The sequence below is a fragment of the Globicephala melas genome, chromosome 20, assembly GCF_963455315.2.
Source record: "Globicephala melas chromosome 20, mGloMel1.2, whole genome shotgun sequence".
NCBI classification, from domain to species: Eukaryota; Metazoa; Chordata; class Mammalia; order Artiodactyla; family Delphinidae; genus Globicephala; species Globicephala melas.
In genome coordinates, this window is record NC_083333.1 from 3,972,871 (window position 1) to 3,991,073 (window position 18,203).

General features: G+C 51.8%; 1 protein-coding gene across 2 annotated transcripts in view; it reads left to right on the forward strand.

Moving 5' to 3' along the window:
* Positions 1 to 1,527: 1,527 nt before the first annotated feature.
* KSR1 (kinase suppressor of ras 1) overlaps positions 1,528 to 18,203 on the forward strand; it is a 150,690-nt gene continuing 134,014 nt past the window's right edge. For both annotated transcript variants that reach the window (XM_060290110.1, XM_060290111.1), the window contains exon 1: positions 1,528 to 2,111. In XM_060290110.1, the coding sequence (XP_060146093.1) occupies positions 1,881 to 2,111 (231 nt within the window). In that variant the 5' untranslated portion in view covers positions 1,528 to 1,880. The remainder of the gene's footprint in view (positions 2,112 to 18,203) is intronic.

Sequence of the window (18,203 nt, forward strand, 5' to 3'; positions counted from 1 at the left end):
GAAATCTCTTGTGAATTGACTAGAGTGAGACGGTCACTCAAGCCTGGCGGCTCTGGCTGCTGAACAAACAGAGGTTCTGAACCAACCAGGCTGCAGCCTCGTTATGGATGGTCCCTCGAGATAGTTCTCCTGTTCTGTGACCTCTCTCTGTGCCAAAGATTCTCAAAGTTCAGCCCCCAGACCAGCAGCATCAGCATCACCTGAGAACCTGTCAGAATGCAAATTCTCCAGCCTCATCCTCAACCTACTGAGTGGGACCCTCTGTGAGTGGGGTTCATCATTCCGTGGATGAACAAGCCCTCCAGGACATTTTGATCCACTCTCAAGCCTGAGAGCCACTGTTACACAGTTTCTCTTTCAGGGCATAGGACCTGTCCTAAGAACTCATGAATTGGATTGCACAGCTTTATGGAGCCCCTGCTGTGTGCCATGCTCTGTATTTGGCTCTGTGAAGAGGATACCAAGATAAATTAGCCAGCCGCTTCTGCAGCCAAGGAGCTTAGGAGAGAGATTTCTTCTGGTTGGCAGATGTTGGAAGTATGGATGTGTGGGACCTTTGATCAGAGTCTTGTCTATTCAGTTTAGGCAGATAATAGAGCTCAGGGGAAGTGGCAGGAGGTGGGAGGGGAGGGTGAGGGATGGGGTGGGGATGGAATGCTGAGTTAGAAGGCACAAAAAGGCACAGACAACTACCAGTCCAGGAGCAGTATTTCACCCATGCCCACTGCTCAGGTGTGGAGACATGCTTAGGAGGTCTGAGGTTGAATAGTAACAATTGCTAACATTTTACCTAGTGCCTACACGTGGCAGTAATCAATCTAGGTGCTGTACACACATTAACTCATTCTTCCCGTGAACCCTATCAGATAGGTACTAATATCACTCCATTTTGACTGATGGGGAAACTCAGACACTCAGAGGTGAGCCAACTTTGCCTAAAGTCACAGCTAGGCAGTGGTAGAGACTGTCTGAACCCGTCGGTTTGCTCTAGAGCGCTCCCAAACGCACGACAAATCAAGGGGTCACCCCAAGCGTCTGGGCTGGCCTGCTAGGTTGAGGTGGCGGAGGGATGGGACCCTTATATTGGTGGGTAAATAGCATCTAGAAGAAAGCCCTACGTCTTTCCAAGCCTGTGCCTTTCCTCTGGCGTAGACACTCGGGAGTCCAGTAATTTGCGAACCACCTACAGGACAAGTACCTTAGGCCCCTTCCCACTAGATGGCGGCCCCTAAACCCACACAGTAATTCTGAAACCTCCACTGTCTCCGTCTTCCAGTGTTCCGCTGCGGTCGAGGAATTGCAGGAGGCGAACCTCCCTCCAGTCCAAAGGGCCGCCGGCTCCTACCGCGCCCCATCCGGGGGGTCGCGGGAAGTCCCCAGCCCGGAGGAGGGATGGGGAGGAGGCGGGGGTGGGCGGGGAGATGCGGCTCCCCAGGCTTCGGGCGCCGGGGGAGGAGCTGGCGCGGAGCAGCCACTGCCGGGGCGCAGAGGCGGGGCGCTCCCGCACAGCCTGTGCCCACAGCGGAAGGGAAGGCCGGGACCTAGGGGCGCTGGAGCCGGCGGGGACCCTGAGGGCGCGGGCGGCGGCAGGTGCGCGGCGCGGACTACAGGTCCCAGCATGCCCAGCAGCTCTGACCCAGCCCCCGCTGCCACTTAAAGGCTCCGGGAGCCTCAGCCGTCGGGTCGCCGCGGCTTTCGCTTTGCCGCCGCGGCTGGGCGGGAGGGAGAGGCGGGCTCGGCGGCCGGCGGGCTTGCGTCCTGGCTCCGGCAGCGTCGAGGGGCGCTTCTCGGCCAGCCCTCCCGGCTCAGGGATTCCCTTCCGAGGCGCCCGCGCCCCCGGGCTCCCCGCCTCGGCCACCCCGCGGCCCCGATGCCGAGGCATGGATAGAGCGGCGCTGCGCGCGGCGGCGATGGGAGAGAAGAAGGAGGGCGGCGGCGGGGGGGACGCGGCGGCCCCAGATGGGGGCGCCGGGGCCGCGGCCAGCCGGGCGCTGCAGCAGTGCGGGCAGCTCCAGAAGCTCATCGACATCTCCATCGGTAGCCTGCGCGGGCTGCGCACGAAGTGCGCCGTGTCCAACGACCTCACCCAGCAGGAGATACGGACCCTGGAGGTAAGGGGCCGCGGCGCCGGAGAAACGGGGGCCCGCGCTGGGTCTGAGGAGGCAGGAGTCGGCAGCCCGGGAAGCGCCCCAGCGCCTCCCTCGCTGCTCCAGGTCACTCCTTCCTCAGTTGCATCCTTGAGCCCGGTCACCTCCTTTGCGTCGGCCGGAGGACCCGGGACCAGCCCCTCACCTTGGGCGGGATTTGGGGGGAGGGGCGTAGTGGGACCTGGGAGGGAGGCTGGAGGAGCCCGCGGGCGGGATGGGCAGCGCACGGACATCCCCTGCCGCCCCCCCTTCGCCCCCACCCCATTTCTAGCTCGCTCGGCCGCAGGACTCATTCTCCCACTGAGTCACGTGCTGGACTTTTCCCTGGGTGACTGAGCCCAGCAGCTGTGGGCCGGGGTGACTGGGCGGGAGCAGGTCCCCCTGAAGTGTGAGCGCAGGCCCGTCGTTCTCTGCCTTCCCCTCACGCCCCAGACTTTGTCTTGTTTCTTCCTTTGCTCTTCTCCAGGTTCTTGTCTGCCGCTTATCAGTGTTTGATGAAACTGCATTTTTGCCGTTCAGACGTTGGGTGCTTCTCTTTCGCACTGCCACAGCATTTCACTGCTCTACCCACTGACACCCCCCCGCCCCCCGGCCCCCCCCCCCCCCCTATTGGACTTTGGTTTAGGAACAATTATGCTGAGGACCAAAGGCTTTGATGGGAAGATGACACTATTTAAGGGGTTTTCTGGTGGAGACAGCCTCCAGTGTAAAGAAGAAATAAGATGCAGGCCCTACTGTCTCAAATGATAGCTGCGAAGTGCCGTATTAAAAGGATTTGAAAGAATCAACCAAAAGGGTTGTTGGGTTCTCAGAAGGGAGAGTCTCCCCCTCCCCCATACATAATAGAGGGAAACTAGTGCATTCCCAACTTGCTTTAGTCCAGAGGCTGGGAAGACTGTGAGATTCCCGGCACCACTTAGTAGCTGCTCTGCCTCTTTCCACCTTGCACTGACACATCTGGCCTGCTGCACATCTGGAGATGTTTTATTAGAACCTTAACTCCTCGTCCTACACCCTCCACACCCTCTTACTGCTGATTGCCTCTGCTAGCAGTCATAGGGCCAGCGGGTGATTTGTGGCAGTCATTACAAGACCCAGTCCTCTGTGCACACCACAAGCCTGAATCCCTGTTTGATCCAAAATGCTCGAGAGTGACTTCTTTTTTATGAATTAATTTATTTTTGGCTGTGTTGGGTCCTCATTGCTGCGCGCGGGCTTTCTCTAGTTGTGGCGAGCGGGGGCTACCCTTCGGGCTTCGCATTGCAGTAGCTTCTCTTGTTGGGAAGCACGGGCTCTAGGCACACGGGCTTCAGTAGTTGTGACTTAAGGGCTCTAGAGTGCAGGCTCAGTAGTTCTGACACACGGGCTTAGTTACTCTGAGGAATGTGGGATCTTCCTGGACCAGGTCTCAAACCCATGTCCCCTGCATTGGCAGGTGGATTCTTAGCCACTGCGCCATCAGGGAAGTCCCCTTGGGAGTGACTTCTGTCCTTCAGTTCTATTTTCTTAAAAGCTACAAAACCAGGGACACGGGAAGCATCTAATCAGCGCTGGCTGTTATTATTTTTGTTACAGTCGCTATAGCCGTTTCGACCAGGGTTCTACTTAAAAAACAAACCAACCAGCAACACCCCGTCCCCGCCCCCCCGCCCCAGTCCCTCCTGCATGCATGGTGCTGTTTTCCAAGTGGCGAGAGAAACTGGTTTCTTGAACATAGCCGGGTGTGTTTGCCCAGCTAAGTTCAGTTTTTAAACTGACACAATAGGGGACCTGTGTGGCTTCGTTCTGGGAGGAGGGGTCGTTGTCCGGCAGCATGTGTCTTGTTGGACGCTATGTTGTTGGGATGAGAGGACGTTCTCTGTTGGCCTCTCTTGGATTCTCCCCGCATCGCTCTGAAGTGCTCTTGGTTTGCAGATTGGACCCGGGAGAAAAAGTGCGGCTCTTTCTCTGGAAATGGCGCCTTGCCTTCTCTGTACCCTGCCTTCCAAAGTCTCTCATTTTTACCAAGGTGTGGCATCGGGACACTCCAGAGCATCGCCTTATTTAGGTCTCTGACCTGGTTTATCTGGTAGCCGCCCTTCTGAGTGTTTACTGGATGGTCGGCTCTGGCCGCCAGAAACCCATCCAAAGGTCCAAAGGGGATTTGCAGTGGGAACGGGAACGAGTACCCAGCTCCCTGTCCTCTCCACTCTGCTGTAGGTTCAGGTCCACCCTACTCCCTGAAAAGGCAGGACCTGGGCTGTTTGGGGGAATGGGACTTTATACCCCCGGATCTAGTTCCCTAGGCCTCAGCCTCCTTCCTTGAACAGGGGGATTGGAGTGGGTCTCTGCGGGCTCTCGTGGCTCTAAATTCTGTGGTTAGGGAAGGGGCCTCAGTTGGGTTGAATCAGATGTTTGTTATGCACGCCACTGTGTAAGAATATCCATGATTAAGAATTGTTCTAAAATCCAGTTTTACCAGACTGATAAAATAGGGGAAAGTTTATTACTCAAAGAATCCTGACCTTTGGGGCAGTGTGGCAGGCGGAAAGCCCATGGCTTGGAAATCTGGTCCTGGTTCTATCTGTCTGACCTTGGTCAAGTCCCATGACTTCTGAATCTCAGGCTTTCCCATCTGTAAAATGGGCATGAGTCTACTTAAACCCGCAACCTTGTCGTGAGTCTGTAAGTCCGCATGCTTTCTGACAAGAGATTCTGCCCGTGAACTTTCCTCCTGAGGGTCCAATGCGTTCACGCCACAGGCCACATTTAGGGGAAGGCACTTTGACACCTTGCTCTTATTTCCTAGAGGTGGGTGAGACAGGCCAGGAACCAATCCCAGCAGCCTGTGCTGAGGTCAGGCAGGGTCGTGGTGATGTCCATTCTGGCTTTCTTTCCTGTTCTGCAGGCTCCTCTCACATTCCAGGCCAGGGCCCCCAGAGACAGGACTTGCAACATTCGATTCCTGGCTTTTGAAGAAGGGGCTGACCGGAGGGCTTGGCTTACGCAAGCACGCTAGACTTACAGAATCTGAGGAGCCCCAGCCCACCCTGGTCCTCACTGAGTAAGCGCTCTGTGTAAGCACTCACTGAGTAAGTGAGCACTGAGTAAGCGCTCAGTGAGGTGCCTCGGGAAGTCCCAGACCTCCGGCCCCACTGCTGGTGCCTGACTGTAGGTCGGATGATGTCTGGGGGTCAGCGTGTCCGGCTGCCCCTCCCTCCTCCACGCAGTGGTCCAGCTTGGATCCAAAAGAGTGGAAGGAGCCAGGGTGTAATGTCTGCCTCCTACCTGCCGGTCAGTGTGCTGGACCCTTCTCAGTCTCCGAAGATTTGCTGGAAATCCACCAACCTTCATCACACGTGTATTTTTTTCTCTCGACATGGGAAGCGGAGGGGGATAAAATCTGAGCCCAGGGTCTGAATCTGTAAACAGAAGTTGGGAGGCCACTGCATCCCAGCAGAACCTGCTGCCCTATCTCCATCAGGCCCTGAGAACTCCACCGAGGCAAGGTGGAATGTTCTCGTTCCCCAGATGTGCTCACACAGGGATACCCGGCTGGCCTCACAGCTGGGCCTGGAGCCCCACGCCAGTTCATTCCCTCACTTGTGCATCCTCTTGGGGCCGGGCAGTGGGGAGATAGTGGTGCCTCACGAAGATGCACGTTTTGTGGGCCCTGTAACTTTGCCTTATCCTGCCAGCCTCCTGGTACTTTCCAGAGACAGGCCTTGCCACACCGAGTCTTCCCGTCTGGTGCTCTTATGGAGAAAAGTCCCTCCTAAGCAAGCTGACCTAGAGAAAGGGGTCCCCAAAGGGCCTCGACCTTTGCTCAGCTCTGCTGTGGCAGAGGTCAGAGCCCTGTGGTGTGGAGGGCCTGAGCTCTCCCTGTGGTCCTCTCCCCTGCCCCTCGGAGCACCCGGATGGTGGAAGTGCTGGGAAAGGAGAGGGGTGCCATGGGTCCTCACAGAGCAAGTACTCGGGGCGTGCGTGGGCGTGCATTCACTCAACAAACCTGCAGTTATTACTGATTTGCCTGATGAGCTGCTCACTGCCACCACCCTGGCAAGGATTCTGAGGTAGGTGGGATGCTTTCCCGGTGTTTGGAGATGCTTTCAGTCCAATGGGGGAGGCAGACAGGCGAACAGTAGTGACTCCAGTACCACGGCCTGCTGAGAGCGGTTTGGAATTGGGAATATGACCGGACGGTTGTCCAGTCCAACTCCTGCTTTTCTGGGAAATACTCCCAGAGTCTTGCTGGCGACTTGTCCCACGTCACACGCCCCTGGCAGAAATGAGAGTGAAGCCTGGGTTCCCTCTCCCCACCCAGCCCCTGCCTCGGAGTGGGGCTTGTCTCTGCTTTTGCTCTACCCCGTAGTTTTAACCTCCTGCTGAAGGCTTTCACTCCAGCTGTCCCCGGAGGGAGCCAGAGCTGGGGCACTGTTTCCCTTGGTGTCTGCTTTCGCCTTGGCAATTTTTTTCCTGGTGAAACTTGCCACCGGCGATCCTCGGAGGCAGTCTGGAGAGGGACCTGTAGTTCCCAAGACTGGGGAGGCCTGCGGGGCGCTGGAGGGAGGCCTTATCAGATCTGCAGCCCAGGTTAGCCTGAGTGCCAGGAGGCCTCTGGTTTGCTGCCTGGGGACAGTGATGGGAATGCCTCCTTCCACGCCAGGTTAGCTCAAGATCCAGGAAAGCCGCATTCCCCACCGCAAGTATTCTGGACCTGCCTGGCCAGTGTGATCCCGAGAGGGACGGCGAAGGCCCTGATCCTTGGTGGCAGTGTCTGCAGTGGTTGTGCTGGTGGTGGGAAGTAACAATACTGTGGCCAAGTCTCTCTCGGCTATGCTTTTTAAAAAGGACATCCTTTCAGAATAGGCTGATTGGAATCTTTTTCTACATTCAGTTCAAAGGGAAAGCTGAGTAGAGGTGCATTCGGGGTCACGGGAAGGCCCTTCGAGCATAGCGAGGGCAGACGTGGAACGAGGAACCCTCTCGGTCGCCTGTTCTGTGCTAGGCTTTTGGCATATGTTCCCCATTTAACCCTCACATGGACCCTGTGAGGTTTTCTCCCCATTCTGCGGTTAAGGACATTGCGGCTCAGAGGAATTGAGAGACTGAGTTAGTAGATGGTGCAACCTGCGTTGACTGGTCTTCGGTACTCATGTTCTGAACTTCGCAACAGCTTCTAGAAACCATAGTGGAGGGGACGGTTTCTGGTCAGGGTTGTGACGGCTGAGCCCAAGGAAGTGGCCGGTAACAAAAAGGGCTGGCCCAGGGCCACTTGGTGGGTTAGTTCTAGATGACCGGGCCTTCTGGTGGCCACGCCAGGCTGTGCAGCCTCTGAGCTCGGGCTGGGGGCCGCTTCCCTAAAGTGCAGGCCAGCACATCCTCAAAGATGGGTCCCTGTCGGCGAACTGTGATGCAATCGCTCTGTGTTGGTCTCATTCTGAGAAATGAGAAGCTGTCTAGAGATCATCTTACTCATAATTGTTTTAATGGATACCTGCCTTATCGTCTATGCGTAATTCCTCTGGTAAGCACTACATTCTTTAACTTTCCAGTTGTATTAAAATATCTTAAAAGACACATAATGATATGTGCTCACTATTAAAAAGAAAATTCAGTTGAATAAAAATAAAAACCCCCCATAATGCCACCTCTCAGAGTTAATTCTTGTTAACATTTGGCTATATAAATTCTTCTAGTGTTTTTATCCTCTGCATTTGCATACAAATGTAGATGGATGGGGGCTTCCCTGGCGGTCTAGTGGATAAGACTCCATGCTCCCAATGCAGGGGAACCAGGTTCCATCCCTGATCAGGGAACTAGATCCCACATGCACGCTGCAGCTAAGACGCGGCACGGCCAAATTAAAAAAAAAAAAAAAGTACATGAATGTATTCGTGGAGCTCACCGTGCTCACTGCCTTGTAAACGTCTTCTGTCTGCACCAGTACCCACAGATATACAGCATCACTGGTCGTGGCTGCATCGTGTGGTCATATCATAAATTCATTGAACCTGTCCCCACTTGTCAGCCTTTCAGGGTGTTTCCATGTCTCGCTGTTATAAACCTTGCTGCAGTGAGTGCATGAGTGCATTCCTGGAAGTGGAATTTGCTGGGTCAAAGTGTATTAACACATTTAACAGCAGCCCTATTCTTTGAAATCTTTAGGGCCTGATATGTTTCCCCCACCCCGCTCCCCAGCAGGACTGCCAGGATTTTCAAAATGGCAGCCTATGCGTTTAGCCCTTTGCCACTGGATCTGTGTCCACCTTGAGGGCGAGGTGTGTGAACAGGAGACAGGACGTGGGCCCCGTGGCTGCGGTTCTGGGTTCTTGGTCAAGGATTATGGATTCTAGTTCTGTGGTTACCCGTGGCAAGGGGCGGGGGGGCCTGCACTGACCATTTAGAAAAGGGATATTTCCTTACTCCCATGCAGCAAAGCAGGGGCTGGATGTCAGGGCTCTGTGTCCGGGGACTGGTCACTTCTGGGCAGTGCACAGCCATATGGTGAAGTTTTCATCACCTGAGGCTCATGAAAGGCATCTCAGTGAACTGTAAGCTCGGATTCATCACCGACCACAAAATAGTGATCAGAGCGCTATTTGGGGTGCCTTGGCTTTGGGGTTGATTTAACAGTCATGGGTTCCTAAGGTAAGTGGGCTACTAAGGTCTTGGAATTCTCATCTGGTCCAGCCCTCTCATCCGCAGGTGAGGAAACAGCGCCCAAAGGGGAAGTGACTTGCCAGGAACACATATTAGGTTATGAACCTGAACAAAACAAAGAGTGGAGGAGAGACAGGTGCTTATAAAGGAGCCCTGAGTGGGGAGTCACGCCCTGGAGTGAGACATTATACCACCTTGACCAACGGCAAAACGGCAGGCTGCTATCCCACTCTCCTATGTTGGGGGCAGGGGGAGGGGGTCCTCAGCCTCAAGACGTTTCCTGCAGGAGGAAGCAAATGGGTTTGTTTTCCCAGCCCCATCTCAGTGTCTTAAGGACCCTGGGGACTGGAGAGATTCTTGGGGAGCAGTCTGGGGTGTCCAGTGGGTGGGGCCTTTTTTGAAAGCCAGCTTGCCCAGTGGGCTGGCTCAGCCCAGGTGGCCTGTTGGAGTCTTTGAACCTGACCTGACTGTACCTACAAGGGCTTCTCATCCTTCCAGTGAAAGATCCTCTGGGACTTGGGTGGGTGAACATTTTCTCCTATAAGGTTGGGTTTATGTCCTAAATTTGTGCCGATTTTACATTCGATACCATGATATTATACAGTGTTTACCATTTTGCTTCCAGAATATACAGCCTTTTGATCCAATGTCTTTGTGCCCATATGACATTCTCCCCTGTTCCAGACCCCAGGTGGGGATGCAGAGCCATACCCTGGGGACAGATGTTGGGATCAAAAACGCTTTGTCATTTATTCCCAGTTAACGATTGTTTCTCATCTGCATTGAAGAAGTTTTAATTCAAACTGCCGCCACATACAAAACCTATATATTTATATATATCTGTATTTCCCTGTCATCCTGGCCTTGGTGGGCAACTGTGTGCTTTAACTGGGCGGATTGCCTTTGAAAATAACGGAGCTGAAGTCATCCTGTTTGCTTGCCGTTTTTCTCCCCCCTTTCATTTTTCCACCTTCAGAATAATTGCAAGAATGAATTAAGAGTTGTGCTTAAAATTTAAAACACGGCCAAGGGAGAAAGCATAATGCATTATGTGGAATAGACCAGCCATGGTTAGGAAAAATAACTTTTCATACAGCATAAACTGTAGACATGAATCTGCAATATATCGATCATGAGGGTTTTGCTTTCTGCAAAGCTGATGAGATAAGCTGCTTATAGAGTGGTGGAACTTTTCTTTGACAAGGCACCTGGAGGTATTGAGTCCCAGTTGAGCCAATTCATTTGGGTTGGGTTTTGTTATGGATTAGCAGAACCGGCTTCATTCATGGTATGCAGAGTTTTGCTGGCCAGAAAAAGAAAGTTACAGGTCGTATTTAAAAAGTGACCTGAGTGTTCTCATGCATGGGGCACGATCCCTTCCTCCCAGTCTGGGACCCTTGAGAGGACTTGCAGCCTTTCTTATACTGTATTCTGCAAGATGCTCTTGTGAAAGAAAGCTTCAAGTAGCTGCGTCAGCTATTTTCCTCCTGGTGATTCCTGAAGATGAAGATTAGTGTTTTAAAGGCTCTGAGAAGTCCTGCAGCAAGGATTCCCAAACTTACTTGTCCAGGGCATCTTCTCTCCCCTGAACACAGTTGGGAAAACATGAACAGGGAAGAGACAAGAAATGGTAGGTATAGTTTCAACTACTGTTTTTTTTATGATACTGAGGTTCCATTTGAGGTTCCAGTTAAAATTGGGTAGTTTGAGGAGAGGCTAGTGACCCCATACACTTATCTAGCTGTGCAAAGTTGCCTTTTGTCAAGGGAGGTATTTTCCAAAGGGAGACAGATTGTGTTCTGGGTACCACACTACCCACTTAGAGACAGATTTCACTTAATCCTCCCAACAAGATGAGGAAGACGTACCCAGAGAGGTTTATATGTCTGGAGTCCTCGAGTCCTACCTCTTCCTGGCCCCACTGGCCAGTTAGCCCGGTGCCAAGGGCACACTCACTCAGGGTCTGCCAGGAACCTCCTGACCCCAATGGTGGCAGCAAACAGTCCAGGAGAAATGCAAATGTCTGTGGGTGTGTTTGAGCCTGGGGCTGTGGAGGGCAGGGGAAGGGCTGGGCTGCAGGCGAGGAATGCTTTTTGAAACAAAAAAGGAAATACTGGCTCAGAATGGAAAGGAAAGGAAGCAACTTCCTGTTGCTGGTGCTGGCTTTTACAAGGAGGAGCTCTCTCTAGCTCCTTGGCCAGTGGAGGCCTGGACTGGCTGGGACCACTCCGGGTACACTAGACAGACACACGGCTCCCACACTGCTGCCCGAGGGCTCAGAAATAGGGGCTGGGTCCACCCCTTTTCATTTTCCCCAGGTAACTGATCAAATGGATGTGTGGTTTTCAAAATGAATATTTATACATGTTATTAAATAGATGTGTCGCGATACCTGACATTTCCTGAGAGCTTACTCCATGCCTGGCCCCCTTCTTAGGAGTCTTATGTGACGTTTACTCCTTGCAACGACCTTGTGAGGAAGGTTCTACTGTTATTTTACAGATGAAGAAACTGAGGGTGCAGAGAGGTTGAGTGACTTGCCCAGAGTCATACAGCCAAGGAAAGACTAAGCCGTGACTCGAGCCCAGACCGTTTTAATTACCCACTGGCACAGCCTGACTTGCATTTACGAACTCCTCATCCACCTAGAAAATCTGTTTGCACAGAATAATTTTTTTTAAAGACCCGGGGCTTTTGTCTGGCTCCAGAGGGCAAGTCCCAAAGCCTGCGTCAGACCCTTGGTGATTCTTAGGTGAAATGCCTGCGTCTGAGTTTTCATCTTTAAAAAAAACTTGATTATGGAAACGTTCAAACATGTACATTGTTGAGCCACAACTACTAAGCCTGCGCTCTAGAACCCACGAGCCACAACTACTGAAGCCCGTGCACCTAGAGCCCGTGCTCCGCAACAAGAGAAGCCACCACAGTTAGAAGCCCGTGCACTGCAACGAAGAGTAGCCCCCGCTCGCCACAGCTAGAGAGAAAGCCCCTGCGCAGCAACGAAGACCCAATGCAGACAAAAATAAATAAAAATAAATTAAAAAAATTAAAAACTAAAAAGAATAAAATTTCCCCTGAAGCTTACTGTGGCGTCTGGCAGCCCACACATTACAGGAAGGTCATCTGGTTCTGTAAGCTGACACTCCTGCTGCACCGAAAGCTGTTCTCACGTGGCAGAGTCAGGGAATGTCCACGGCCTTGCTTATTCCCACAGCCCCGCCTGAGACCGACCCTACAGAGTCACATTGCGACAGGCCTGACTTCCAGGCCAGTCTTCTCCATATTCTAGTATCTCCTCTTCTACTTTTCTTTCTTTTTTTTTAATATAAATTTATTTATAATATTTGTTTATTTTTGTCTGCGTTGGGTCTTCGTTGCTGCGAGCGGGCCTTCTCTAGTTGTGGCGAGCAGGAGCTACTCTTTGCTGCGGAGCACGGGCTTTAGGTGCGTGGGCTTCAGTAGTTGTGGCATGCAGGCTCAGTAGTTGTGGCTCATGGGCTCTAGAGTGCAGGCTCAGTAGTTGTGGCTCACTGGCTTAGTTGCTCCACGGCATGTGGGATTTTCCTGGACCAGGGCTTGGACCCGTGTCCCCTGCATTGGCAGGCAGATTCTTAACCACTGCACCACCAGGGAAGCGCCTCCTCTTCTACTTTTCCTTGTTGCTTTATCCACACGTCATGAGATGAGTGTATTTCAGCTAACACTTACTGAGCGCCACGGTGTGTGCGCCCTGGGAGGAGAGTCGGCGAGCACAGGCAGACCCTCTCTCCAAGGAGCTCCTGGCAAACCCTCATCTCTGCGATTCTGACCTAAAAATGAGGTCCAGTACCCACGAAGGGGCTTCCTTGCCCTTCATGGTTCTTCTCATGGTTCTGTTCAGTCCTCCTGAAGCCTGGTCTTGCCCGCCACTCTTAACATTTCTTTCTTCTGTGGTCTCTTGCCCCCAGCAGACGTGGTTTTCTTTGTTGCTTTCTGTTTGTTTCATTTTGTTTTGTTTGGGCTGTATTCTCCCAAGTGTTTCTCAGCGTGTTGCTTTTGGCCAGCTGCTTCAGATCTTTGAATTCGGCCTCTCAAACACAGTCATGATGTCATTATGGGAAAGGATGGTCTTGGGCACTTAGTAGGACATTGAGGGCTGCATCAGGACTTCAGGGTGTGCCTGGGCTCGGGCCGGGGGGGGGGGAGAAGGTCACAGTCACCTCCTGACTCCATTCCTTGCTAGCTCTGTGACCTGGGGCAAGTTCCATAGCTCTCTGAACCTCAGTTTTCTTGTTCGTTTAAAGGGGATAAGAATAGGTTTATTTTAGACTCTTGTAGGAGTTACTGAGATACGGAAAGTGTGCTGCATGGTACTTAGAAGGGATTCAGTATTTTTTTTAACCTCCTCTCACTTAGTATTATTCTAGAACACTTGTCCTTGTTTCTCTGTTATCTTCCTTTTGACCCTTTTAATCGCTGCATGATATCTCATCCAGTGGGTATGCTGTAATTTGCCAAAACATTTCCCCTGTTATTGGACATTTTGGTTGTTTCCAGATTTCTGCTGTTATAAACAATGTGACTGGAGTCATCTTTGTACAGGCACCTCTTTATTTTTGTTCCTATTCTGAATTCATTTCCTTGGGATAATTCCCAGGAATGGAATTACCGGGTCAAAGAGCATGGGTATTTTTTGTGATGGGAGTTGCAAAACTGTCCTCCATTTTCTGTTTTTTTTTTTTTAAAGATGTTGGGGGTAGGAGTTAATTAATTAATTAATTAATTATTGCTGTGTTGGGTCTTCGTTTCTGTGCGAGGGCTTTCTCTAGTTGTGGCAAGCGGGGGCCACTCTTCATCGCGGTGCACGGACCTCTCACATATCGCGGCCTCTCTTTGTTGTGGAGCACGGGCTCCAGACGCGCAGGCTCAGTAGTTGTGGCTCACGGGCCTAGTTGCTCCGCGGCATGTGGGATCCTCCCAGACCAGGGCTCGAACCCGTGTCCCCTGCATTGGCAGGCGGATTCTCAGCCACTGCGCCAGCAGGGAAGCCCCATTTTCTGTTTTTTGAATGATCTCTTAAAATCTGTACTCCTGGTTGACTAGCTCATTTTTTTCTTGGTAATCCTTTTTGGTCTCTGTGCCTTTCCTCTTCTACCTGGCCATTTTTGGGGGGCCTTGTTAAATCCTTTCCCATCTTCCTTTTTTTAAAAAACATCTTTATTGAGTTATAATTGCCAAATAAAATTGTAAGACATTTAAAGTGTGCAAATCATTCTCCATCTTGAATATGCTATTTATTTCTATTTTCTGCCCATTCATTTATTGACTGTTTATTGAGCATGTACTGTGTGCCTGGTTTTAAGTACTGGGAAAAGAGCGGTGAAGAAGACCAAGCGGTTCCTTTAATGGAAAGAGAAAAATTAAAAAGCAACCAATAGATAGAGAAAAGTGGGCTGAGCAAAAGAACACTGCAAGTGGGTTAGTGCTGGGGTGGGGAGAAGGCCGCTGCTTTAGATTGGGTCGTCAGGAAAGCTTTCTTCCGAGAGAAGGTTTGAGCTGAGTCTTAAAAGATGAGAGGGCAGTAGTAGCCTTGTGAAAAGCCGGGTGAAGAGTATTCCAGGCAGAGGGACCAGCATGTACAAGAGCCCTGAGGCAGAAATGAACTTGTTGAAAGGAGGCCAGTATGCTGCCTGGAACACAGTGGGAAGTGGTGGTCCATGAGGGCTGTGGTCCTCCATGGCCTCAGGGAGGTTGCCTGGGGCTACGTCCCTCAAGTTGGGCCTCAAGAATTAATGCACTAATTCAACAAATAGTTGTTGCACCCCCCAGTTATGTGCCAGGCACTGTTGTGGGATATGAGAGTGAATGAGGAAGTCAGCTCAGCGGGGGCGTTTGTAGATGAGTGAACTCATGGAAGGCGCTGGTGAGGTGTGAATGGAGGCCCACCGTGCCGCCTGGCCGGCTCGTCTCTGCATCCTGAGATGTGCGGGGACTCGGAAAATATTTCTTGCTTTGAACCAAGCTGTGCTCTGCGCTGCCAGCCTTCACTGTGGCAACTGAAACTCAGTTGTCTGCTGTTAGGTCTGGCAGTCTCAGCCTGCCAGGGAAGGGGCCCCAAGAACTGAGGTTGCCAGCTCAGAAGTGGGGCTGCCGATATCAGGTATGAGTATCTAGGCACCCCTTATGGGAAACGAGCCTGCGGAGTAGATGTGGGAAAGCCCCTGTTTACCGTGCTGCCCTGCCCCAATCTTCCCTGAAGGGGGACTCTGATTTGTGACTCTCGTTGGAAATGTAGACTTGGGGACTTTGTGCTTGTCCTCATTTTCTTCTCTTAGGGTGGGGCAAAGAGAGGGGGTTCCCAAACTTTGGGACAGCCTATACACCTAGTGAGCTGTGACCATGTGGCAGTTCCAGGAAATGGACCTGGTGGAAGACGTTGGCTGCCATTTTGTTTGGAGGTGACTCATGAGGACAGGTCCTCTGATGCCATTGAATTGGGGCCAACTTTAACCAGGCTCAACCTGCTCCTTGGGCTCCTTTCATGTGAACTTGTGGCCAGATGGGGAGGGAAGGCTGGATCCTAGGAATATAATAACTCGGGCTCCCCACGCCCTCCTCTCCCAGTCACGGCGAATCTGAGATGGACTACGCCCAGTGTTTATAGGAGATTTCTCAGTTGGCTGCTTGGTAACGGCAACCTTATTCGCCCACTCCGGCTGGGGAAGTAAGGCCCACGGTCACAGTAATCTGTGGAGCTGGGGTTCAGATCTAGACTCGTCTGATTTGACACTTGCGTTCATTTCATTGCATCCCCTCAGAAACCCGCTTGACCTTGGGTCTTGTCTGGAGCAGAGAGAGGTCAGCTTTGGTAACGCTCGGCATTTTGGAATAAATAACGCTATGTGGAAAAGGGTCTGAAAATCTCTCCATTTGCATGCCATTTGGACGGGATTACCTCAAAGTTGTAAAGAGGGCGAGATGACCACAGCATCAGAGTCCAGATTAGCAGGTGACCGTCTGCAGAGGTGGACGCTCCTGGTTGAGGAAGAAGATGGAGAGAAAAGCATCCTGGGTGGGGGGGGGGGGCAGGTTCAGAGCGAAGGCTCTTCCCCGATTCCATCTCAGAGAACTTGGCTTCTGTTTTGAAGCACTCTGGTTAGAAAGGATAACGTAGTTGTTAGCACTGGGCAGCACTGGGGCCTGAGGGACAGGACATGCAGGCACGGTTGTCTTTTAAATGTTGGCGAATCTTAGGAGAAAGAAGGTGACGAGTCCCCGGGGAGATCCCCCAAGGTGGCCGTGACTCATCCTGGCCAAGGGGACTGAACAGAGCAAGGACGAATCCATCAGTGAATGGAAACTTGTCTTTTTAGGGGACTGGAAACCTTTTCTGTTGTGGTTGGCCTGGTGGTTTATGAGGAGAGGTGAGCATTTGAGACAGAGCGCTGGGCCACTCTTGCAGCTGCATCTTTGACCATTTTGAGAGTTTTAGGAAGTAGTTCTAAAAAAGAAAAAAGAAAAGAAAAGAAACCAAAAGCTAAAGACATCGTTACTTGCAATACCCGTGTGCAGACTGCCATGTGGGCTGTGAGTTGCCGTGTGATTAATGGAAACCGGCCCATTGGCACCAGTTCATTTGTGCCCTCCCCCACCTTTTGTGGCCCCTGAGCTGGAGGGGGGCTTCTGACTGTTCTCAGGAAAAGACTTAGGTGGCCTCAAATGACCAGACCTTGTCTTGGGCATCTAACAGCTAAAACTAAACTTCCCCTCTGGCCCTGTTTGGTTTAAGCAGTTTCCTGGCCTGGCAGGATTTGTTTTCTTAGCACCTGTCTCGTCAAAGTTCCCATCCCACTCGTCACAGCAGACCGACCCCTGCCATCCTGTAGCTGCCAGAGGAGGCAGTCAGACACGCTGTTCCCCTGGGGAAATGGAGCCAAAGCGGCCCACTGGGGTACCCTGTCTGGGCTCGCCACTCCTGTCTTCTCTTCCCCATTTTGATCACAGGATGCATGCTTGGCCTTATTCTAGAAAGCTCTGCTGGTTCATGGGCTGCTTCTATTTGGAGGAAAGGCCAGGTGGGTGAGCTGCAGCCGGTAGTAGTAGGTAAGGGGACAGGTTCTGGTGCTTGATGACCTGGGTTCAAACACTGCTCCCTTCCTGGCTAAGCCTGTGTGTCTTTGGGCAGATTGCTTAACCCGTCTGAGCAACAGTTTTCTCATCTGTAAAATGGAGATTATAATAGAATTGTTTCATAGGAAGTGAGATGAGCCATGTAGAGCACAATGCCTGGCACAGAGTAAAAATCTTTTAATATATTCTATTACTGGTTTTTTCTTTCAACAAGTATTTAATTAGCATCCACTCTGAGTTGGACACCCACTGTGGGGTGGCCACTCTTCTAAACTGGGAAGTAACTGAACGAAATTGACAAAAATGTCAGCTCTGTGGAACCTGGGTTTTGGTGTTAGGAGGAGACGTTCAGACAATAAGTCAATGAGTGAAATATATTGTTTGTTAAGTGGTGAATGTGCTATGGAAAACAATGAAAGCAGGAAGAGGACCGAGACGAGGAGTGGTTTAATTTTAAATGAGGGGTCAGGATGGCTTTGCAGAAAAGGTAATGTTTGAGTAAAGATCTCAGCAGGGTGAGAGGGACTCCCTGGGGATGCATTTGGGGAAGGGTTTTGGAAACTGAGGTCCAAAAAGTGCAGAGGTGGAGGGAGTTGCCTGCGGTGCTGGGGCCAGGTGAGGCCAAGAGGTGCCCCGGGTGAAACACCTAAGCGGTGCAGCCCTCAGGTGACCTTGAGCCAGGCATCTAGGAGCAACGGGGAAAGGGTGATGAGAACAGAAGGTTGTGAAAGGTACCAGGGCTACATGTGGGCTCCTCAACGGGCCCAGCCTCCGTCCAGTAGAATCCAAAGGGATTTTGGAACTCAACCCTCATTTCTTATTAAAAAATGGCATTCGGGGGTTGCTACTCACTCACCTGCTACCAAAAGCCCTGTCGCCGACTTACTGAAGGTGCTTCTGACCACATGGGTGGGTGGCGGGGCCCTGGCTGGGGCCCCCTGGGGCCCTGCCACCCATTAAGGACATCATCACGCAGGCGAGCTGCTTTCATTCATCTCACAGCATTTGCTGAGTAGCCGCGGTGGTGGATCACGTCCGTACGTCCTGGTATCACCTTGCTCATTTGTAACCCCAGGACGACAGCTACTCCTGGAGTCAGTCCATCCTTCAAGGGAGCTTTCTTAAGGCAATCATTCAGTAGAAGAGAACAGCAACATTTATGAGGGTATTTGCATCATCTGTAATACAGAAAAAAAAAGAAAAGAAAACAAGGTGTATTTGCGTTATCTGTAATACAGAAAAAAATGAAAATAAGGTAGATGTCCGGTGGCAAGGGGATGGTTAAACTCACCGTGATGTGCAGCA